The sequence below is a fragment of the Artemia sp. Qi Xiang Cuo genome, chromosome 21, assembly GCF_049724085.1.
Source record: "Artemia sp. Qi Xiang Cuo chromosome 21, ASM4972408v1, whole genome shotgun sequence".
Taxonomy (NCBI): domain Eukaryota; kingdom Metazoa; phylum Arthropoda; class Branchiopoda; order Anostraca; family Artemiidae; genus Artemia; species Artemia sp. Qi Xiang Cuo.
Window position 1 is genome coordinate 15,079,870 of NC_142814.1, and position 24,873 is coordinate 15,104,742.

Consider the following 24,873-nt stretch of genomic DNA (forward strand, 5'->3'; position numbering starts at 1 on the left):
AAAATGTTGTTTTGTCAAAATTTCAATAGGTATAGACCTGTCATGCAGGCAAATTTCAGGACCCTCCAGAGGGAGGAGTGGATGTAGGTACTTCAAAATACCTTCCCAGCAGTGTTTCCACTTCTCCCAATTTTTCAGGAGATCTACCAAATTTCTAATCAATCTCCCAACAAAAAAAGAAGATACCAAATCTCCAGAAAACTTAATCCCTGGAATGTTTTACTTTGTGGTCATTCTTTTTTTTTTTACCTGGCCATTGGGTGGTCTATTAGGGATTTTCCTTAACGTCCCAGGCAATTGAGGAAGTGCGATTTTGAATATATTGACATACGTATGAACATTGCCCATTATCCATCCTACAATGGTTGAATTGATTTTCTGTTTTTGATCATTTAAACGCCTTCAAGGTTTGTAATTAACTTATTATTTTCAATTCATAAGCTAACCACAGGTGTTGGCTTGCACCAAGAAGATGGGAGCTAGCACTAAGTGGGTCCAGCTGATTCAGTAGGTTCAAAATGAACCATAGTTACTACAAATTTAAAGAAATATGAAAAAATTATACTTTTTCTGCAGTTGCTCTGTAGAACTGAAGGGGTTTACAGAGCCTTCAAATGATCCAATACAAGAAACAGAGACAAAAATTGCAGCATTTTGAAAACAATTTACAATTTTTGCTGGTTGACAAGTTAGTCCCATTCCTGAAAAATATGCCGCATAAGAATGTTACTGATAAAGTAAGATTGGGTAAGCAGAAAGTGACAAATATAGTCTGCCAGGGCCTGTCATTGTATTATAAAACATAAAATCACGAAGAAAGGATGAAAACGAGCACAATTAGTGGTCAAGAAGTGCCATTGACAAAGAATGGAGGGAACATTCCAATAGTGCCAACAATGATATAAGTCACTCTGACAGCCGTGGATTACTGGAAATGGGCTTTGAGTGCAAGGGACCACCATGGAAACCAAACTTAGCAAAGTTTTTACAATACTTGTTTTCCTTGCCATTTTCAAACATAGCTTCAGAAACTGTTCAGCTTACTCAAGAAGTAAAGACCAACAGAAGGAATCATTTGGTAACAGTAACTTTGGCTTCCACAATTCAGACAAAACTTGAAATCAAACGAGATGGAGTTACAGCAGATACACTGACGGTTGACCAGCCCCTCAGAAAGAGGCTAAAAGGAGTAGTAGCGTATACCAGCACAGCTGAGTTACTGCATGATCAGAGGAGGCTGCTCACATAAAAAGCCATCTGATAGACACAGATTATGAATGTAATGCGGTATATATATCTTAAAGTTTTGCTATTTTTTATACTTTTTTTCAGTTATATCAATACTAATGAGCTGCAACTTTGCGTTTTCTCTTTATTATTTGTGAATAACTCAGTGAATGGTGGGTAAAAAAATCCGCTTAACTCAGACTCAATGGTCAAAGGCCTGGTGTCTGTAATTTGTCCAGATTTTCTGTCCCCGTCCTGAACTTAGAGGGCTGTCATGTGGAATACGAAAGAGGGGGAAAAAGTAGTGAAAGATGAAGAAAAATGTCTTAATTAAGCAGCTTTAGAGTCTGAATGAAATAAATGCACTTTGTTTCAAAATTAAATACATTTCAAGCTTCTAGCTGCTTCCTTTTGTCATGTTTGACAATGTTGATCAACAAATTTTCTTTCCGGAATTGCAGCTGGCTCAAGTAAATATGCACTCCAAACATTTAGAATGTGGTACTTTATGCTCAAATTGCTCAAACACCTCCAAAAACTCAATACAAAATACAAAAAAGAACTGAAAATTCTACCTAATCCTAAGATCCATCTCCTGATTTTCTCCCAAATCCTGAGAGCCATCTCCCGATTTTCTCCCAAAAATTGTTAAGATTTTACAGATTGTTTGAAAAGATAGGCTAAGTAGAAACACTGCTTCCCAGGACATACTTTGTCCTGTAGACCCACCCCTGAAAGTTTCATTTTACTAACCTAACCCCTCTAAGACAGCCAAAAGTAGTTAAAGTAGAATTTTACCAATTTTCCAACTAGATGACTAAAATGTTTTTAATTAAAAGGAGATTGGATAGTACCATTCTATATAAGCTTATAAAGCAATTTTTTCCAATAGTCAAAGGTTGGAGTCCCACAACAATGCAGGGTAGGCTATAGCCTAGCCTATTTTGGCACATTATGGGGTGGGGGTGGACAAAGTTCATGGTAACTTTGCAGTGGGCCATATAATTTAGCTAGTATGAAAGTGAAAACATCATTTGATGTTTTTCAGGCCCTTTCATAATTCATATAAAACACCTTTGGATATTTGGTCCCGTTAAGGAATCAAGACAGGCCTACAACTAGCCACAGAAGCAATTATTGAATTATGAAAGAGCATAAAAAGACACCGGTAAAATTCTACTTTAGCTACTTTTGGCTATCTTGGGAAGGGGTTAGGTTAGGACAATGAGACTTTCAGGGATGGGTCTAAAGGCTAAAGTATGTCCCGGGAAGGTATTTTGAAGTACCTACCTCCACTCCTTCTCCCTCTAAAGGGTCATGAAATTTGCCTAAATGACAGGTCTATACCCATTGAAATTTTGACAAAACAACATTTTACCTTAATTTTCAGTTATCAGTTTCTTTTTCTCTGGTTTTAGCTCTGAAAATGCAATTTCAGTTATTTGAGAAGAATTTTAAGACATATAAATAGTTTATTTTCAAAATTTAGGAAATGTATTTGCATATCTTTAAAACCTTATGAATTGGGATTGAGCAAAGTTGTGAAGCTGAAAACAATTTTATTGTACTTCATTTAAGCAGAAGATCTATTTTGCAAGGTTTCACTTCTATACCTCACATATTTTTAAAGGTCATCAAAGGTCAGGACCCTCTAGAGGGAGAAGGAGTGGAGGTGAGTACTGCAAAATATCTTCCCAGGACATACTTTAGCCTGTAGACCCATCCCTGAAAGTTTCATTTTCTTAACCTAACCCCTTTCCAAGATAGTCAAAAGTAACTAAAGTAGAATTTTACCAAGACACCAAATTACATTTTCACTTTAATCTTGGCTAAATTACAGTGTCACTTATAAATTTACCATTTGGCCTACATGAAGACATATTTGCAGCTCGTTTGCCTAGGCTAAGCCTCCTACTAAGGAAATGATTTTTTGGCACCTGGAGGAAACTAGAACAAAATGGGCTAAGGCAGGAATTATAAAAACATTAAAAAAATAATAGAAAACCTTTGTGATTGAGGACTTTTATCCATTAATAATTGGAACAGAACTTTTTTCTTCTGTTTCTTCATTGATTAGTCGTTTACGTTTGAGGGAAATGTCATCTATCTTAGAGGAAATCCACAAATATTAAAGAGCTGACTTGACATCAGTCTAAACTATTTATCTAAATATCAAATATCAAGAGTTTGCTCTTGTCGTTCAAAATTCAACTGACCTGTTCTCATACAGTTGCAGTTCCAGAATTTGTATGATCGTTGTTTCCAGAATCGTTAGATATTTATATTTCAAAGGCATTCGGTTGCATTATGGAATAAACCCTTTTCTCTGTCGTCTCTTTTGGAATTGGTATGGTTTTGCATCCATACGTTTGCGGCTAGTTAGCCAGCTGAGCAAATCCATCACTATTCAGAAAGGTGTGGAACAAGGCTCTTTACTTAGTTCAGTTCTTTTCAATAATGCCATCCAAACCGTTACTGAAAATATTCTTCCATTTCTATTTCAGCCTCGTCTTGATGTCTGTCAACTATGTTACGCAGACAATATCCTTTTACTATCAGATGATTCTCAAGTTCTCCAAAATACAGTTGATATAGTTTGCTCTGGTCTCAATGAGATTAGGCTTAAAGTCGCCTCCTCTAAAACGGAGCTTCTCGTCTATTGTTGGTCTCAACAACCTCCCGTTACTATCAATATTGACCCAGAATCTGTTTTGTGCATCGTCTTCTCTGAATTATTTAGGCCTCCCATTTGAATTAAATGTTAAAACTACTAAAACACTTGTTATCACAGTGATGAATGAAAGGCTTAGAAAATCGTATGGGCTCGAGCTAAAGGCCAGTTTCATTAAAAACCTAGGCAGAATTTACAAGGCTTTTTTCGTCCCACTTGCCTTATTCTTGGTCTCTTTGCGGCGTTTTTTCAAAGTATCTGAGCGGAAGAATTTAAGTCTCTATTCTTTTTTTGCAAATATATTCTGTAATTGCTGCTTTGGACTCGCAACCGGCACATTTCGAGTAGATATGACGTTTTTCATATTTCTTTAAAAATGGACTAGCTTTTGGACAGGTTCCGTAAGCGTCGAGAAAATATTGTCAACTTTCCACTTAACTGTGTTGCCTAAGTAGTTGAGATGTTATTTGTTTTTTTTTTGTGAGCTTTTTCTTGTTTACTGTTTCCATTTTTATTTTATTTTTCTGCATTTTTGCACTCCTCTAAGTACATTTTACGTATGTAAAGAGGGCTGAAATAAATTATTATTATTAAGCAACACGGCTAATTAACTAAGGTGTGCTGTTTTATGTAAGTTGCTGCGTAGAAATTTGATTAACCTAGTTTCAGAACATTAAAGAATAGTAATGAATTGATTGCTATTTACGGCAAATAACATCGAAGCAGAAACTGAATAACTAGCCGCGAAGAGAATAATCTTCACAAATTCTAAATGATAAGCCCTGGAAATTTCCACAGAATCCAGGAAACTTGTAAAAATCCTTTGAAAGTCCCCAATTCTCTAAACAAAAAAGCTCGCCCCCAGAAGACCTCAAAATTCCCATTTTAGGACTGCAGGAGCATACAGTATAGTGAAAGGTCTGCAGCAAGCACACAGTTTAGATATATACAGTGATGAAATTTGTTTTGAAAATAGCTAGTCAAAGGCATTTTTCACAGCTGGTCTGGCTCAAAGAGAGTGGAGAAGTCGTAAGTCGTAACTTATCACTATGCAGGGATTCTACTTTTTACATTTTCTCATGTTTTCTTCAAATTTCTCAGTGGAAAAAATTGTCTCATTTCACTATATTTTTAGAACTATCAAAGCTCTTTCTTAAATTTGAAATCTGTATTTAAATAATTTGCAGAAAAGTTCAATTTACTCGTCCAGATATCTAAAAGGCATGATATTTCAGATTGCTAGGTCATCGCCTGCAATACGAAGCTTAAATAAGTTGCTTTCACATTGAAATTTCGCCTATTATACTGAAGCTTTCATAAGTTCAACAACGGAAGATCTTATATGCATTATTTAATTTTTACAAAGGAAATCAGGAAACAATTCCTATAACGTATTTTTGAAAGACTCTGGAGAAAGAAATGAAACCCTTTTTTTTCAACTCTGACTCTATTAGTGATGATGACTGTTTTTCTGGACAAAGAAGAGCGACATTTAAAAAGTAGAGCAGCCTACGCTGACAATAGCCTGAATGAACTAGTATTACGATTCTTGTGTTAACATTTTTCAACTTTGTAATCGGCTTACATTATGGAGGGTTAGTGGATCTTATAGGGCTTACGGAACTTAAGTGAACCAGTGTGAAAGGCCTACTTAGTCATTGTGAAACCAGTTTAATACAAATATCAAGAACAGTTTTTAACACAAAATCAGAGTAATACTCTCAAACATATCGTCTTTTATTCTTATGTTTTCGATAGACCTGATGTTTTTTAAGTCTAATATTGCTTTGGGAAAATAAACGAATTTTACAGTCTTTTCTTTTTCACAAATAATTTTTCAACTGTATATGGTGAGGATATGTCAGATCGAGCAACGTCAGATTTGGCATTGAGAGGGTACTATTTTCAGACAAGTTAATTGCATTCCATCCTCCCCTTCTAATTCCCTGACATAGCACTAGTCTATATGCAACAGTTTGGTGATATTAGTTTTTCAGGTTGGAACTATTCGGCAAAATGAACCAATTGTTGATCAGAAATAAGTAAAAGAGAAATAATGAAAACCTGCAAAATTGGAAATCTTTTCTATATAGTAAAGGGCTAAATGTACACATTCGAATGGGGGGGGGGGGGCATGTGTGCAGTTAAAAGAGAACAACTCTGTGAATTAAATAAATAAAAATTCTGAGCATAATGAAGTTGAACTTGTTTTTTGGGGTGACATTAACTCTACTGTGACCTTTTTTTTTTATTAATATAAATACACTTGAATCTGTAAAGCCTACTGATACATCTCGAGATTAATGTTCTAGAATTACATATAACATTCACTTTTCTTTTTCCTTGCCTTTTCTTAGATACCTCCGAATTACGATAAGACGAGCCTATTTTGTGCAAAGTAAGAGCTGTTATAAGACTTGAATCTAAAAATTTATGTCAATTTTCCCGCAATGCACTAACACAACTGGCTTAGAATATAACGTTATTCAGAAATAGTCAAAACTACGTTTTTGAACGAAACTATTAAATCTGAAACTATTTAGTATATGGAGTCATGGATTTAGTATAATTAGTTTATAAGAATATTCATACATCTAATCAGAGTTGTCATATATGCAAAACTTTCGGTACCACCATTGCATAGAAAACAAATCACATCTACCGAAAAAGTCCTGGATTAAGTTAAATTCAGTTTCTTCACCAGTAATATACATTGAGGATCTTAATTTCCACGAAGGACAATTACCATAGCCGTCATATAAATGTACCACGACGTCAAACAAAAATCGCATAAATAGTGCTTTAGCACCTTGTATGACAACCCTGTCTTTAATAGTGGTCATCAAAGAAGACTATAGCGGCGTTTGAATTAGCATTACAAAGTCAACAGAATAATAAATCCGTATATTAAACCCAATACAAATTAAGTCTGAGTTTTCAATGTGGCCAATTAGATATTTACCAAATAATTTATTTTGGAGGATTATATCTATGTGTAGTTTTGTTCTAAATGAATTCTAATATTATATGGGTATTTATACTACAACAGCCTAATGGGCGCATCTGACCTTGAAAATAAATTCTTATACGGGATATTACAAAAGTTATGTGTTTTCCGCACTTGGACATTACGAAATCTATTTCGCAGAGAAGTCATAATATATTTTGCTTATTTAAAATATATAAATTATATATATATAAATTATATAAAATATATAAATTATATTTAAAATATATTGATTATATAAAATATATTTTATTTATAGTAGAAAATAATCAAGAGGGACTGGGGTGTCAAACGCATGTGTTATGAATCCAGAAGAAGTATATATAGAAGAAGAAGTATTACAGCTATATGGTTTTGTGTCGAAGATCATAGACTTGAAAATGTGAGGCCAACTGAACAGATTTGGTGAAAATATTCTTACTGCATAATTAAAGTTTTTTCCTTTCTTCAGGCTACAGTTTAAATCTCAGAATTACAATAGGAAAAAAAGTGTTTTATCTCAAAGAGGAGTTATTTCAAACAGTACGGGGTAACAAACTATAACTAAACAACATGTGCCAATGGTAACCGAAGCCGTAGAAAACGTAATTTTGATAATAATAATTATACCAAAAGAATCCCTTCTTGGAATCCTTCCTAGATATAGAAACCTTTGTCTGAAGGGCGAGGGTTCGAACCCTAGTGTATCCAATTATTTGGTTTGGGACAAGGGTCAGTGGCGTGCAAGCTGAGACAGAGTCGGCCCAACTCTAAATGGGTACCTTAAGAAATCTGGGAAGGTAAACAGGAAGGGTATGCGAAAATGCAGGATGACTGGCCAGGGAAGTGCCAGTACCAGGGAAGGCCAGGAAGTGCCAGTCGGGAAGCACAGGATGACGCACTTCCCGGCTGAAGGGCCTTGGACGGAGATCCGCACTGCCGGTTTGGACTAAGGGTCTAGTGCCGTATCCTTTACCTTACCGTTAATCCCTTCTTTACGGTAATCCCAAATAAATGAATTTATTAAATTTAAATTATCCATAAAAAGCTACTAGCCAAAGAAAATTCACGCAGTTTGAGAAAAGACTGCATAATTGCAAGCTATTTTCACTTCAGAGTTAAATCTCAGAATTACAAGAGGAAGAACATACTTTATGCAAAAGAGAGGTTGTTTCAAACAGTGTGGGGTAACAAACTTTAACGAAGGAACGACATGTGCTAACGGTAAACGAAACTCTAAAAAACGGAATATTGATAACAATAAATATGCCAAAGGAGTCACTTCTTTACAGTGATCCCAAAGGTATAAACTTCATTAGATTTAAACTATTCATGAAAAGCAACGAACCTAAGAAAATTTGCGTGATTTGAGAAAAGGGGAGAAACACCCCTAAGAGGGGTTTCAAATTCCTAGATGTAATAGTACGGAATTTGGCATTTTCCCCACTGGTGAAGTAATTTTCTCAATAGGAAATTACTATAGAAAATAAGCGGTGAAGTAATTTCTTAATAGAAAATTACTATAGAAAATAAGCGGTGAAGTAACTTTCTTAATAATTTCCAGTTCACTCCCTAGTGTTTCAAAGAAAAAGATATATGATGAATTTTATTTTAAAGGAAACAACATATTAATAAAAAGACTGACAACAACACTGCTTAGACTTGTAACAAAAGTATACATGAAAAAAAAAAAAAAAAAAAAAAAAAAAAAAAAAAAAAAAAAAAAAAAAAACACACACACGTCTCATTAAATAATGAAAAACTTCCTATCTACTTTTTATCATCAGCACTTCAATCCACATAAGTTGACTTATTTAAGCAAACACATTAAACAATCAAATATACAAAAAATCTGAATAAATAGTGAAAAAGACATTCAAATCTAGATAACTCTTAAACCTTAAATTCTGAAAAAAAACTCTTATTCCAAGAAGTTTCTCCTGTTTGCCATAGCCAGCAAAACCATTATAGTTTGAAGCTAAAATCATACAATGAAGGATATGAGAAGCACAATCCTTATTTCTTATCCAAGGTATATCTCACTCACAATTCTATCACTGTGAAAATTTGCGTCACATAAATGCAATACAATTAAAACTAAATTTTCTTTTTTCATAGTCCAACATTTTGAAGCCACGTTGACACTATAATGCTACCAATTTTGTAATATGATACTCTGTACATGTAATCAACATTTTTGAATAAATTCGCTGGATAATCAGTTCATCCACTTGCGACAATTAGGTGCTCCACATAGACATGGGATTTTGTCTTTATTATCTTCCAAATCAAATTTGTAGTCATACGCCAACTGTAAAAAGAAAATGAAATCACGTTCGTGGAAAAGAGAAATTCACACCCGAAAATAAAGCAAGGATGAGTGTAAAAAAGGGTATGAACTGCTGAAAACTGCAGTCAAAAAAGGCTGAACTGCATTCGAAAAAGATAAAGTTAAGGTAAACAAAACGGCACTACTCTCGGTTTCATGGCCCTTCAGCCAGAAATTGCAATGGGGGGGGAGGGAGCCACCCTGTGCTTTAGCACACGGTTCCTGAAGAGATAGCCAAAAAGATAGCACTAAGAAATCTTAAAAAACAGATTAAGATTAAACCGCTAAAATTCAGATAGAAGTACAATGGAATATGTCCTGAGCGATTGCATTGTTTGATAGTAGTGACATGGAGAGATGAGAGAAAACGAAAGAAACGTAAAAGAGAGTTAGAGAGAGAGAGAGAGAGAGAGAAAGAGAGAGAGAGAGAGAGAGAGAGAGAGAGAGAGAGAGAGAGAGAGAGAGAGAGAAAGAAACAAATAAAAAAATAAAGAAATAAAGAAAAAAGAAAGAGTTACATTTTACGGCGGATACTAATTCATTATATATAATGAATTAGTATAAAACCTCCGACTCTATATATATATTCATACCTAAAAATATTATACTACTATGGGGAGTCTGAGCTGCAGACAGAAACCAGAGCTCCAGACGAAAAAACACGCACTAAAAGCATGAGTGAATGATGGCTTAGAAATGCGGATTATTAAACATTAATTGAAGCTTGCAAAAACCACATAGTTATAAAAATATCATATTCGCAAAAAAAAAAAAAAAAAAAAGTACTGACACAAGATTGATAACCAGGAAAAGGCCACATAGCCAATTTCTAAACATTTCATATATATTAAATGCTACTTTTAAAATTTAACTTATAAAATTAAACATTAATATTATTACACTTTTCTAATTATATTTTTATGTTTATATACATATATATATATATATATATATATATATATATATATATATATATATATATATATATATATATATATATATATATATATATATATATATATATATATATATATATATATATATATATATATATATATATATACAATAATATCCCTATGTAAATAATCTTAATTATAAAAGAGGGGTAATTTCCATCATATTTCATTTAATTATATTTTTATAAATATTAATCATATTTTATAAATAATAAATATTGATGCACATAAATATTTAAAATGCGAGGAACATGTTTTCAACTAGACTAAACAATATTTTGTGCTTATACTTTTTGCAATTTTCCGTCAGGGCTGATTTTGGATCTTTCACCCACGCGAGTGAACATACATTAAGCAGAAATGTGTGGTTTATTGTATTCTTTATAGTTGTTTTGACAGAAGATGTATGTTCTTAAAGTCCCCATACATTTCGAACATTGCTGCACTAGGTGTGTATTGACAACAAATATACTTTTTACTTCATTTGAATTTTTATTCATTCTTTATTTTATTCTTCATTTGACATTTGATTATACTTTTTACTTCATTTGACTCACACTCCTCTCCACCCTGATCAAACTTAGCTCGTGGTTCCACCCCCAAAGACTGGATAAGCAAAAATTATCTCAGAAAATCCTGTGCCCGCTTCTGCACAAGTTGCGCCAAAAATAATATATATAAATACATCGATCGGGCCCTAATGTATATATATATATATATATATATATATATATATATTATTAAAACTAGACAAGCAATTGTTAAGCAAACGACTAAAGCCATTAAACGTGCTTATGCGTCTGTAGTGCTGAATCCCGGACGCTACTCCAGGAAATCTCTTACTTCGATTTTTTGTTCAGTGTGCCACCACACATAACCTACCTTGCCGGTGAATCCCACATGCTGTCAGTGAGAGACACTAAAAACATCAAAAGTGCTACTATAAACTTACAAAATTTTTACTGTATATACCCAAGCGTTATAGGAATTCCCGCCTTAAAAAATATGGTCTTAAGGAGCAATCCAAACAATGGTCTAGCATTCGAAGTAATTCAGAGCTAAAAAGTTAATTTAGATAGACGACGTTTCTCACCTGCATTTACTTGAGTGTCGTGAATTACACTGAGTGTTGTATCTTTATCTTTTTAAATCTGGATTCTTTTTCTTTTCTTTTTTCTTTTTGTAGTGCTCCATTATAATCTATTTTTGTAGATGGTGGGTGAATAAATGTTATTATTATTATTATTATATATATAAATAAAAAAAAAACCTACCTCTTCCCCTTTCGAAATTCGCCTATTGGCAAAAATAATTATTTTCATCTCTCTGTCCACCTCGACTAGTTCGGTAGTACAGTTAGGGTTGCAACAATGGTTGATAAACCTGGCTAAACCTCCAGTCACACTGGCATCAACAACACGATCATCATCAATACGGAACATATAAATCCCACGGTTATGTTCTTCATAGCGTTTTTCACGAAGTTCAGCAACAGGGTTTCTTATTATTTCTCCTATGTACTCGATGATCATTGTGTGTTTCTCGATGTCCCGCAAAGCGCATAAGCCGAGACCTTGAATCTTCGAACTGAAAAGGAATAGCAATTGTACAATTACCGAAATAGCTAATTAAAACAACATGTTTTGTGTCCAAATAGGGATACACCCCTTCAAATCTTAAATAGGAATGCACCCTTGAATCTAGACTTTGAATTCTTGAATTCTTTGAACTGAAAAAAAAAACCCAGCAATTGTAAAATTACCGAAAAAAGAAAAACAAAAGAACAGCACCTTTTATGTCAAAATAGCGATACACCCGCTCAATCTTACATCGGAGTGCATCCCTTAAATTTAGACATTACGTCTTTGAACTGAAAAACATCGAAAAAAGGAAAACAAAATAACAGCACGTTTTGTGCCAAAATAGGATTACATCCGTTCATCTTAGATAGGTTTGCACCCCTTAAATTTGGACCTTAAGTCTTTAAACTGAAAAACAATAGCAATTGAACAATTATCCAAAAAAGGAAAACAAAAGAACAGCACGTTTTGTGTCAAAATAGGGATATATCCGTTCAATTTTAAATAGAAGTGCACCCCTTAAATTTAAACCTTAAGTCTTTAAACTGAAAAAGAATAGCAATTGTACAATTATCGAAAAAATAAAAACAAAAGAACAGCACGTTTTGTGTCAAAATAGGGATAAATCCGTTCAATTTTAAAAAGAAGTGCACCCCTTAAATTTAGACCTTAAGTCTTTAAACTGAAAAAGAATAGCAATTGTACAATTATCGAAAAACGAAAAACAAAAGAACAGCACGTTCTGTGTCAAAATAGGGATAAATCCGTTCAATTTGAAATACAAGTGCACCCCTTAAATTTAGACCTTAAGTCTTTAAACTGAAAAAGAATAGCAATTATACAATTATCGAAAAAATAAAAACAAAAGAACAGCACGTTTTGTGTCAAAATAGGGATATATCCGCTCAATTTTAAATAGAAGTGCACCCCTTAAATTTAAACCTTAAGTCTTTAAACTGAAAAAGAATAGCATAGTTTCTGCCAGAAAGGTGTCGTTTGCCAATTGTACAATTATCGAAAAAAGAAAAACAAAAGAACAGCACGTTTTGTGTCAAAATAGGGATACACCCGTTCAATTTTAAAAAGAAGTGCACCCCTTAAATCTAGACCTTAAGTATTTAAACTGAAAAAGAATAGCAATTATACAATTATCGAAAAAAGAAAAACAAAAGAACAGCACGTTTTGTGTCAATATAGGGATACATCCGTTCAATTTTAAATAGAAGTGCACCCCTTAAATTAAGACCTTAAGTCTTTAAACTGAAAAAGAATAGCAATTGTACAATTATCGAAAAAAGAAAAACAAAAGAACAGCACGTTCTGTGTCAAAATAGGGATACAACCGTTCAATTTGAAATAGAAGTGCACCCCTTAAATTTAGACCTTAAGTCTTTGAACTGAAAAAGAATAGCAATTGTACAATTATCGAAAAAAGAAAAACAAAAGAACAGCACATTCTGTGTCAAAATAGGGATACATCCGTTCAATTTTAAATAGAAGTGCACCTCTTAAATTTAGACCTTAAGTCTCTAAACTGAAAAACAATAGCAATTGAACAATTATCGAAAAAAGAAAAACAAAAGAACAGCAAGTTTTGTGTCAAAATAGGGATATATCCGTTCAATTTTAAATAGAAGTGCACCCCTTAAATTTAAACCTTAAGTCTTTAAACTGAAAAAGAATAGCAATTGTACAATTATCGAAAAAAGAAAAGCAAAAGAACAGCACTTTTTGTGTCAAAATAGAGATACATCCGTTCAATTTTAAAAAGAAGTGCACCCCTTAAATTTAGACCTTAAGTATTTAAACTGAAAAAGAATAGCAATTGTACAATTATCGAAAAAAGAAAAACAAAAAAACAGCACGTTTTGTGTCAAAATAGGGATACATCCGTTCAATTTTAAATAGAAGTACACCCCTTAAATTTAGACCTTAAGTTTTAAACTGAAAAAGAATAGCAATTGTACAATTATCGAAAAAAGAAAAACAAAAGAACAGCACGTTCTGTGTCAAAATAGGGATACAACCGTTCAATTTGAAATAGAAGTGCACCCCTTAAATTTAGACCTTAAGTCTTTGAACTGAAAAAGAATAGCAATTGTACAATTATCGAAAAAAGAAAAACAAAAGAACAGCACGTTTTGTTTCAAAATAGGGATATATCCGCTCAATTTTAAATAGAAGTGCACACCTTAAATTTAGACCTTAAGTCTTTGAACTGAAAAATAATAGCAATTGTACAATTATCGAAAAAACAAAAACAAAAGAACAGCACGTTTTGTGTTAAAATAGGGATATATCCGTTCAATTTTAAATAGAAGTGCACTCCTTAAATTTAGAACTTAAGTCTTTGAACTGAAAAATAATAGCAATTGTACAATTATCGAAAAAAGAAAAATAAAAGAACAGCACGTTCTGTGTAAAAATAGGGATACACCCGTTCAATTTTAAATAGAAGCGCACCCCTCAAATTTAGACCTTAAGTCTTTAATCTGAAAAAGAATAGCAATTGTACAATCGAAAAAATAAAAACAAAAGAACAGCACATTTTGTGTCAAAATAGGGATACATCCGTTCAATTTTAAATAGAAGTGCACCCCTTAAATTTAGACCTTAAGTTTTTAAACTGAAAAAGAATAGCAATTGTACAATTATCGAAAAAAGAATAACAAAAGAACAGCACGTTCTGTGTCAAAATAGGGATACATTCGTTCAATTTTAAATAGAAGTGCACCCCAAAAAATTTAGACCTTAAGTCTTTAAACTGAAAAAGAATAGAAATTGTACAATTATCGAAAAAATAAATACAAAAGAACAGCACGTTTTGTTTCAAAATAGGGATATATCCGCTCAATTTTAAATAGAAGTGCACTCCTTAAATTTAGACCTTAAGTCTTTTAACTGAAAAATAATAGCAATTGTACAATTATCGAAAAAACAAAAACAAAAGAACAGCAAGTTTTGTGTCAAAATAGGGATATATCCGTTCAATTTTAAATAGAAGTGCACTCCTTAAATTTAGACCTTAAGTCTTTGAACTGAAAAATAATAGCAATTGTACAACTATCGAAAAAAGAAAAACAAAAGAACAGCACGTTCTGTGTCAAAATAGGGATACATCCGTTCAATTTTAAATAGAAGTGCACCCCTTAAATTTAGACCTTAAGTCTTTGAACTGAAAAAGAATAGCAATTGTACAATTATCGAAAAAAGAAAAACAAAAGAAAAGCACGTTTTGTGTCAAAATAGGGATACATCCGTTCAATGTTAAAAAGAAGTGCACCCCTTAAATTTGGACCTTAAGTATTTAAACTGAAAAAGAATAGCAATTGTACAATTATCGAAAAAATAAAAACAAAAAACAGCACGTCTTGTGTCAAAATAGGGATACATCCGTTCAATTTTAAATAGAAGTGCACCCCTTAAATTATCGAAAAAAGAAAAACAAAAGAACAGCACGTTCTGTATCAAAATAGGGATACATCCGTTCAATTTTAAATAGAAGTGCACCCCTTAAATTTAGACATTAAGTCTTTAAACTGAAAAAGAATAGCAATTGTACATTTATCGAAAAAAGAAAAACAAAAGAACAGCACGTTCTGTGTCAAAATAGGGATACAACCGTTCAATTTGAAATAGAAGTGCACCCCTTAAATTTAGACCTTAAGTCTTTGAACTGAAAAAGAATAGCAATTGTACAATTATCGAAAAAAGAAAAACAAAAGAACAGCACGTTCTGTGTCAAAATAGGGATACATCTGCTCAATTTTAAATAGGAGTGCACCCCTTAAATTTGGACCTTAAGTCTTTAAACTGAAAAAGAATAGCAATAGTACAATTATCAAAAAAAGGAAAACAAAAGAACAGCAAGTTTTGTGTCAAAATAGGGATATATCCGTTCAATTTTAAATAGAAGTGCACCCCTTAACTTTAGACTTTAAGTCTTTGAACTGAAAAATAATAGCAATTGTACAATTATCGAAAAAGAAAAAAAAAAGAACAGCACGTTCTGTGTCAAAATAGGGATACATCCGTTCAATTTTAAATAGAAGTGCACCCCTTAAATTTAGACCTTAAGTCTTTAAACTGAAAAAGAATAGCAATAGTACAATTATCAAAAAAAGGAAAACAAAAGAACAGCAAGTTTTGTGTCAAAATAGGGATATATCCGTTCAATTTTAAATAGAAGTGCACCCCTTAACTTTAGACTTTAAGTCTTTGAACTGAAAAATAATAGCAATTGTACAATTATCGAAAAAAGAAAAAAAAAAGAACAGCACGTTCTGTGTCAAAATAGGGATACATCCGTTCAATTTTAAATAGAAGTGCACCCCTTAAATTTAGACCTTAAGTCTTTAAACTGAAAAAGAATAGCAATTGTACAATTATGGAAAAAAGAAAAACAAAAGAACATCACATTTTGTGCCAAAATAGGGATATATCCGTTCAATTTTAAATAGAAGTGCACCACTTAAATTTAGACCTTAAGTCTTTGAACTGAAAAATAATAGCAATTGTACAATTATCGAAAAAAGAAAAACAAAAGAACAGCACGTTTTGTGTCAAAATAGGGTTATATCCGCTCAATTTTAAATAGAAGTGCCCCCCTTAAATTTTGACCTTAAGTCTTTAAACTGAAAAAGAATAGCAATTGTACAATTATGGAAAATAGAAAAACAAAAGAACAGCACGTTTTGTGTCAAAATAGGGATATATCCGCTCAAGTTTAAATAGGAGTGCACCCCTTAAATTTGGACCTTAAGTCTTTAAACTGAAAAAGAATAGCAATTGTACAATTATGGAAAAAAGAAAAAAAAAAGAAAAGCACATTTTGTGCCAAAATAGGGATACATCTGTTCATTTTAGATAGGATTGCACCCCTTAAATTTGGCCTTAAGTCTTTAAACGGAAAAACAATAGCAAATGTACAATTATAAAATAAACAACAACAAAAGAACATCACGTTTTGTTTCAAAATAGGGATATATCCGCTCAATTTTAAATAGAAGTGCCCCCCTTAAATTTGGACCTTAAGTCTTTAAACTGAAAAAGAATAGCAATTGTACAATTATGGAAAAAAGAAAAACAAAAGAACAGCACGTTTTGTGTCAAAATAGGGATATATCCGCTCAAGTTTAAATAGGAGTGCACCCCTTAAATTTGGACCTTAAGTATTTAAACTGAAAAAGAATAGCAATTGTACAATTATGGAAAAAAGAAAAACAAAAGAACAGCACATTTTGTGACAAAATAGGGATACATCTGTTCATTTTAGATAGGATTGCACCCCTTAAATTTGGCCTTAAGTCTTTAAACGGAAAAACAATAGCAAATGTACAATTATGAAAAAACAACAACAAAAGAACAGCACGTTTTGTTACAAAATAGGGATATATCCGCTCAATTTTAAATAGGAGTGCACCCCTTAAATTTGGACCTTAAGTCTTTAAACTGAAAAAGAATAGCAATTGTACAATTATCGAAAAAAGAAAAACAAAAGAACAGCACGTTTGGTGTCAAAATAGGGATATATCCGTTCAATTTTAAATAGAAGTGCACCCCTTAAATTTAGACCTTAAGTCTTTAAACTAAAAAAGAATAGCAATTGTACAATTATCGAAAAAAGAAAAACAAAAGAACAGCACATTTTGTGCCAAAATAGGGATACATCTGTTCATTTTAGATAGGATTGCACTCCTTAAATTTGGACCTTAAGTCTTTAAACTGAAAAAGAATAGCAATTGTACAATTATCGAAAAAATAAAAACAAAAGAACAGCACGTTTTGTTTCAAAATAGGGATATATCCGCTCAATTTTAAATAGGAGTGCACCCCTTAAATTTGGACCTAAAGTCTTCGAACTGAAAAAGACTAGCAATATTACAATTATCAAAAAAAGAAAAACAAAAGAACAGCAAATTTTGTGTAAAATAGGGATATATCCGCTCAATTTTAAATAGAAGTGCACTCCTTAAATTTAGACCTTAAGTCTTTGAACTGAAAAATAATAGCAATTGTACAATTATCGAAAAAACAAAAACAAAAGAACAGCAAGTTTTGTGTCAAAATAGGGATATATCCGTTCAATTTTAAATAGAAGTGCACTCCTTAAATTTAGACCTTAAATCTTTGAACTGAAACATAATATAAAATGTACAATTATTGAAAAAATAAAAACAAAAGAACAGCACGTTCTGTGTCAAAATAGGGATACATCCGTTCAATTTTAAATAGAAGTGCACCCCTTAAATTTAGACCTTAAGTCTTTAAACTGAAAAATAATAGCAATTGTACAATTATCGAAAAAATAAAAACAAAAGAACAGCACATTTTGTGCCAAAATAGGGATACATCTGTTCATTTTAGATAGGATTGCACTCCTTAAATTTGGACCTTAAGTCTTTAAACTGAAAAAGAATAGCAATTGTACAATTATCGAAAAAATAAAAACAAAAGAACAGCACGTTTTGTTTCAAAATAGGGATATATCCGCTCAATTTTAAATAGGAGTGCACTCCTTAAATTTAGACCTTAAGTCTTTGAACTGAAAAATAATAGCAATTGTACAATTATCGAAAAAACAACAACAAAAGAACAGCAAGTTTTGTGTCAAAATAGGGATATATCCGTTCAATTTTAAATAGAAGTGCACTCCTTAAATTTAGACCTTAAATCTTTGAACTGAAACATAATAGAAACTGTACAATTATTGAAAAAAGAAAAACAAAAGAACAGCACGTTCTGTGTCAAAATAGGGATACATCCGTTCAATTTTAAATAGAAGTGCACCCCTTAAATTTAGACCTTAAGTCTTTAAACTGAAAAATAATAACAATTGTACAATTATCGAAAAAATAAAAACAAAGGAACAGCACGTTTTGTGTCAAAGTAGGGATATATCCGCTCAATTTTAAATAGAAGTGCACCTATTAAATTTAAACCTTAAGTCTTTAAACTGAAAAAGAATAGCAATTGTACAATTATCGAAAAAAGAAAAACAAAAGAACAGCACGTTTTGTGTCAAAATAGATACATCCGTTCAATTTTAAAAGAAGTGCACCCCTTAAATTTAGACTTTAAGTATTTAAACTGAAAAAGAATAGCAATTGTACAATTATCGAAAAAATAAAAACAAAAAACAGCACGTCTTGTGTCAAAATAGGGATACATCCGTTCAATTTTAAATAGAAGTGCACCCCTTAAATTATCGAAAAAAGAAAAACAAAAGAACAGCACGTTCTGTATCAAAATAGGGATACATCCGTTCAATTTTAAATAGAAGTGCACCCCTTAAATTTAGACATTAAGTCTTTAAACTGAAAAAGAAGAGCAATTGTACAATTATCGAAAAAAGAAAAACAAAAGAACAGCACGTTCTGTGTCAAAATAGGGATACAACCGTTCAATTTGAAATAGAAGTGCACCCCTTAAATTTAGACCTTAAGTCTTTGAACTGAAAAAGAATAGAAATTGTACAATTATCGAAAAAAGAAAAACAAAAGAACAGCACGTTCTGTGTCAAAATAGGGATACATCCGCTCAATTTTAAATAGGAGTGCGCCCCTTAAATTTGGACCTTAAGTCTTTAAACTGAAAAAGAATAGCAATAGTACAATTATCAAAAAAAGAAAAACAAAAGAACAGCAAGTTTTGTGTCAAAATAGGGATATATCCGTTCAATTTTAAATAGAAGTGCACCCCTTAAATTTAGACTTTAAGTCTTTGAACTGAAAAATAATAGCAATTGTACAATTATCGAAAAAAGAAAAACAAAAGAACAGCACGTTTTGTGTCAAATAGGGATATATCCGCTCAATTTTAAATAGGAGTGCACCCCTTGAATTTGGACCTTAAGTCTTTGAACTGAAAAATAATAGCAATTGTACAATTATCGAAAAAGAAAAAAAGAACAGCACGTTCTGTGTCAAAATAGGGATACATCCGTTCAATTTTAAATAGAAGTGCACCCCTTAAATTTAGACCTTAAGTCTTTAAACTGAAAAAGAATAGCAATTGTACAATTATGGAAAAAAGAAAAACAAAAGAAAAGCACATTTTGTGCCAAAATAGGGATATATCCGTTCAATTTTAAATAGAAGTGCACCACTTAAATTTAGACCTTAAGTCTTTGAACTGAAAAATAATAGCAATTGTACAATTATCAAAAAAGAAAAACAAAAGAACAGCACGTTTTGTGTCAAAATAGGGTTATATCCGCTCAATTTTAAATAGGAGTGCACCCCTTAAATTTGGACCTTAAGTCTTTAAATTGAAAAAGAATAGCAATTGTACAATTATCAAAAAAATAAAAACAAAAGAACAGCACGTTTTGTGTCAAATAGGGATATATCCGCTCAATTTTAAATAGTAGTGCACCCCTTGAATTTGGACCTTAAGTCTTTGAACTGAAAAATAATAGCAATTTTACAATTATCGAAAAAATAAAAAAAAGAACAACACGTTCTGTGTCAAAATAGGGATACATCCGTTCAATTTTAAATAGAAGTGCACCCCTTAAATTTAGACCTTAAGTCTTTAAACTGAAAAAGAATAGCAATTGTACAATTATGGAAAAAAGAAAAACAAAAGAACAGCAAATTTTGTGCCAAAATAGGGATATATCCGTTCAATTTTAAATAGAAGTGCACCACTTAAATTTAGACCTTAAGTCTTTAAACTGAAAAAGAATAGCAATTGTACAATTATGGAAAAAAGAAAAACAAAAGAACAGCACATTTTGTGCCAAAATAGGGATACATCTGTTCATTTTAGATAGGATTGCACCCCTTAAATTTGGACCTTAAGTCTTTAAACGGAAAAACAATAGCAAATGTACAATTATCAAAAAAACAACAACAAAAGAACATCACGTTTTGTGTCAAAATAGGGATACATCCGTTCAATTTTAAATAGAAGTGCACCCCTTAAATTTAGACCTTAAGTCTTTAAACTGAAAAAGAATAGCAATTGTACAATTATGGAAAAAAGAAAAACAAAAGAACAGCAAATTTTGTGTAAAATAGGGATATATCCGCTCAATTTTAAATAGAAGTGCACTCCTTAAATTTAGACCTTAAGTCTTTGAACTGAAAAAGAATAGCAATTGTACAATTATCGAAAAAACAAAAACAAAAGAACAGCACGTTTTGTGTCAAAATAGGGATATATCCGTTCAATTTTAAATAGAAGTGCACTCCTTAAATTTAGACCTTAAATCTTTGAACTGAAACATAATAGAAACTGTACAATTATTGAAAAAGAAAAACAAAAGAACAGCACGTTCTGTGTCAAAATAGGGATACATCCGTTCAATTTTAAATAGAAGTGCACCCCTTAAATTTAGACCTTAAGTCTTTAAACTGAAAAATAATAGCAATTGTACAATTATCGAAAAAATAAAAACAAAAGAACAGCACGTTTTGTGTCAAAGTAGGGATATATCCGCTCAAGTTTAAATAGGAGTGCACCCCTTAAATTTGGACCTTAAGTCTTTAAACTGAAAAAGAATAGCAATTGTACAATTATAAAAAAAAATAAAAACAAAAGAACAGCACATTTTGTGCCAAAATAGGGATACATCTGTTCATTTTAGATAGGATTGCACCCCTTAAATTTGGCCTTAAGTCTTTAAACTGAAAAACAATAGCAAATGTACAATTATAAAAAAAACAAAAAACAAAAGAACAGCACGTTTTGTTACAAAATAGGGATATATCCGCTCAATTTTAAATAGGAGTGCACCCCTTAAATTTGGACCTTAAGTCTTTAAACTGAAAAAGAATAGCAATTGTACAATTATGGAAAAAAGAAAAACAAAAGAACAGCACGTTTTGTGTCAAAATAGGGTTATATCCGCTCAATTTTAAATAGGAGTGCACCCCTTAAATTTTGACCTTAAGTCTTTAAACTGAAAAAGAATAGCAATTGTACAATTATCGAAAAAAGAAAAACAAAAGAACAGAACATATTGTGCCAAAATAGGGATACATCTGTTCATTTTAGATAGGATTGCACTCCTTAAATTTGGACCTTAAGTCTTTAAACTGAAAAAGAATAGCAATTGTACAATTATCGAAAAAATAAAAACAAAAGAACAGCACGTTTTGTTTCAAAATAGGGATATATCCGCTCAATTTTAAATAGGAGTGCACTCCTTAAATTTAGACCTTAAGTCTTTGAACTGAAAAATAATAGCAATTGTACAATTATCGAAAAAACAAAAACAAAATAACAGCAAGTTTTGTGTCAAAATAGGGATATATCCGTTCAATTTTAAATAGAAGTGCACTCCTTAAATTTAGACCTTAAATCTTTGAACTGAAACATAATAGAAACTGTACAATTATTGAAAAAAGAAAAACAAAAGAACAGCACGTTCTGTGTCAAAATAGGGATACATCCGATCAATTTTAAATAGAAGTGCACCCCTTAAATTTAGACCTTAAGTCTTTAAACTGAAAAATAATAGCAATTGTACAATTATCGAAAAAATAAAAACAAAGGAACAGCACGTTTTGTGTCAAAGTAGGGATATATCCGCTCAATTTTAAATAGAAGTGCACCTATTAAATTTAAACCTTAAGTCTTTAAACTGAAAAAGAATAGCAATTGTACAATTATCGAAAAAAGAAAAACAAAAGAACAGCACGTTTTGTGTCAAAATAGAGATACATCCGTTCAATTTTAAAAGAAGTGCACCCCTTAAATTTAGACTTTAAGTATTTAAACTGAAAAAGAATAGCAATTGTACAATTATCGAAAAAAGAAAAACAAAAAACAGCACGTCTTGTGTCAAAATAGGGATACATCCGTTCAATTTTAAATAGAAGTGCACCCCTTAAATTATCGAAAAAAGAAAAACAAAAGAACAGCACGTTCTGTATCAAAATAGGGATACATCCGTTCAATTTTAAATAGAAGTGCACCCCTTAAATTTAGACATTAAGTCTTTAAACTGAAAAAGAATAGCAATTGTACAATTATCGAAAAAAGAAAAACAAAAGAACAGCACGTTCTGTGTCAAAATAGGGATACAACCGTTCAATTTGAAATAGAAGTGCACCCCTTAAATTTAGACCTTAAGTCTTTGAACTGAAAAAGAATAGCAATTGTACAATTATCGAAAAAAAGAAAAACAAAAGAACAGCACGTTCTGTGTCAAAATAGGGATACATCCGCTCAATTTTAAATAGGAGTGCGCCCCTTAAATTTGGACCTTAAGTCTTTAAACTGAAAAAGAATAGCAATAGTACAATTATCAAAAAAAGAAAAACAAAAGAACAGCAAGTTTTGTGTCAAAATAGGGATATATCCGTTCAATTTTAAATAGAAGTGCACCCCTTAAATTTGGACTTTAAGTCTTTGAACTGAAAAATAATAGCAATTGTACAATTATCGAAAAAAGAAAAACAAAAGAACAGCACGTTTTGTGTCAAAATAGGGATATATCCGCTCAATTTTAAATAGGAGTGCACCCCTTGAATTTGGACCTTAAGTCTTTGAACTGAAAAATAATAGCAATTGTACAATTATCGAAAAAAGAAAAAAAAGAACAGCACGTTCTGTGTCAAAATAGGGATACATCCGTTCAATTTTAAATAGAAGTGCACCCCTTAAATTTAGACCTTAAGTCATTAAACTGAAAAAGAATAGCAATTGTACAATTATGGAAAAAAGAAAAACAAAAGAATAGCACATTTTGTGCCAAAATAGGGATATATCCGTTCAATTTTAAATAGAAGTGCACCACTTAAATTTAGACCTTAAGTCTTTGAACTGAAAAATAATAGCAATTGTACAATTATCGAAAAAAGAAAAACAAAAGAACAGCACGTTTTGTGTCAAAATAGGGTTATATCCGCTCAATTTTAAATAGGAGTGCACCCCTTAAATTTGGACCTTAAGTCTTTAAAATGAAAAATAATAGCAATTGTACAATTATCAAAAAAATAAAAACAAAAGAACAGCACGTTTTGTGTCAAATAGGGATATATCCGCTCAATTTTAAATAGGAGTGCACCCCTTAAATTTGGACCTTAAGTCTTTGAACTGAAAAATAATAGCAATTTTACAATTATCGAAAAAAGAAAAAAAAGAACAGCACGTTCTGTGTCAAAATAGGGATACATCCGTTCAATTTTAAATAGAAGTGCACCCCTTAAATTTAGACCTTAAGTCATTAAACTGAAAAATAATAGCAATTGTACAATTATGGAAAAAAGAAAAACAAAAGAACAGCAAATTTTGTGCCAAAATAGGGATATATCCGTTCAATTTTAAATAGAAGTGCACCACTTAAATTTAGACCTTAAGTCTTTGAACTGAAAAAGAATAGCAATTGTACAATTATGGAAAAAAGAAAAACAAAAGAACAGCACATTTTGTGCCAAAATAGGGATACATCTGTTCATTTTAGATAGGATTGCACCCCTTAAATTTGGACCTTAAGTCTTTAAACTGAAAAACAATAGCAAATGTACAATTATCAAAAAAACAACAACAAAAGAACATCACGTTTTGTTTCAAAATAGGGATATATCCGCTCAATTTTAAATAGAAGTGCCCCCCTTAAATTTGGACCTTAAGTCTTTAAACTGAAAAAGAATAGCAATTGTACAATTATGGAAAAAAGAAAAACAAAAGAACAGCAGGTTTTGTGTCAAAATAGGGATATATCCGCTCAAGTTTAAATAGGAGTGCACCCCTTAAATTTGGACCTTAAGTCTTTAAACTGAAAAAGAATAGCAATTGTACAATTATGGAAAAAAGAAAAACAAAAGAACAGCACATATTGTGCCAAAATAGGGATACATCTGTTCATTTTAGATAGGATTGCACCCCTTAAATTTGGACCTTAAGTCTTTAAACGGAAAAACAATAGCAAATGTACAATTATCAAAAAAATAAAAACAAAAGAACAGCCCGTTTTGTTTCAAAATAGGGATATATCCGCTCAATTTTAAATAGGAGTGCACCCCTTAAATTTGGACCTTAAGTCTTTAAACTGAAAAAGAATAGCCATTGTACAATTATCGAAAAAAGAAAAACAAAAGAACAGCACGTTTTGTGTCAAAATAGGGATACATCCGTTCAATTTTAAATAGGAGTGCACCCCTTAAATTTGG

The 24,873-nt window shown here is 31.7% G+C and overlaps 2 protein-coding genes across 2 annotated transcripts in view; both read right to left on the reverse strand.

Moving 5' to 3' along the window:
- Positions 1 to 3,275, reverse strand: part of RYBP (ring and YY1 binding protein) — a 52,945-nt gene extending 49,670 nt beyond the window's left edge. The window contains exon 1 of the mRNA XM_089106619.1: positions 3,233 to 3,275. Within this exon, the coding sequence (XP_088962745.1) occupies positions 3,233 to 3,258 (26 nt within the window). The 5' untranslated portion in view covers positions 3,259 to 3,275. The remainder of the gene's footprint in view (positions 1 to 3,232) is intronic.
- A 5,370-nt stretch (positions 3,276 to 8,645) lies between these two features.
- LOC148939270 (uncharacterized) overlaps positions 8,646 to 24,873 on the reverse strand; it is a 191,711-nt gene continuing 175,483 nt past the window's right edge. The window contains exons 39-40 of the mRNA XM_089107180.1: positions 11,444 to 11,756; positions 8,646 to 9,195 (exon numbers count right to left, since the gene is read on the reverse strand). Coding sequence (XP_088963306.1) covers positions 9,103 to 9,195; positions 11,444 to 11,756 — 406 coding nt within the window. The 3' untranslated portion in view covers positions 8,646 to 9,102. The remainder of the gene's footprint in view (positions 9,196 to 11,443; positions 11,757 to 24,873) is intronic.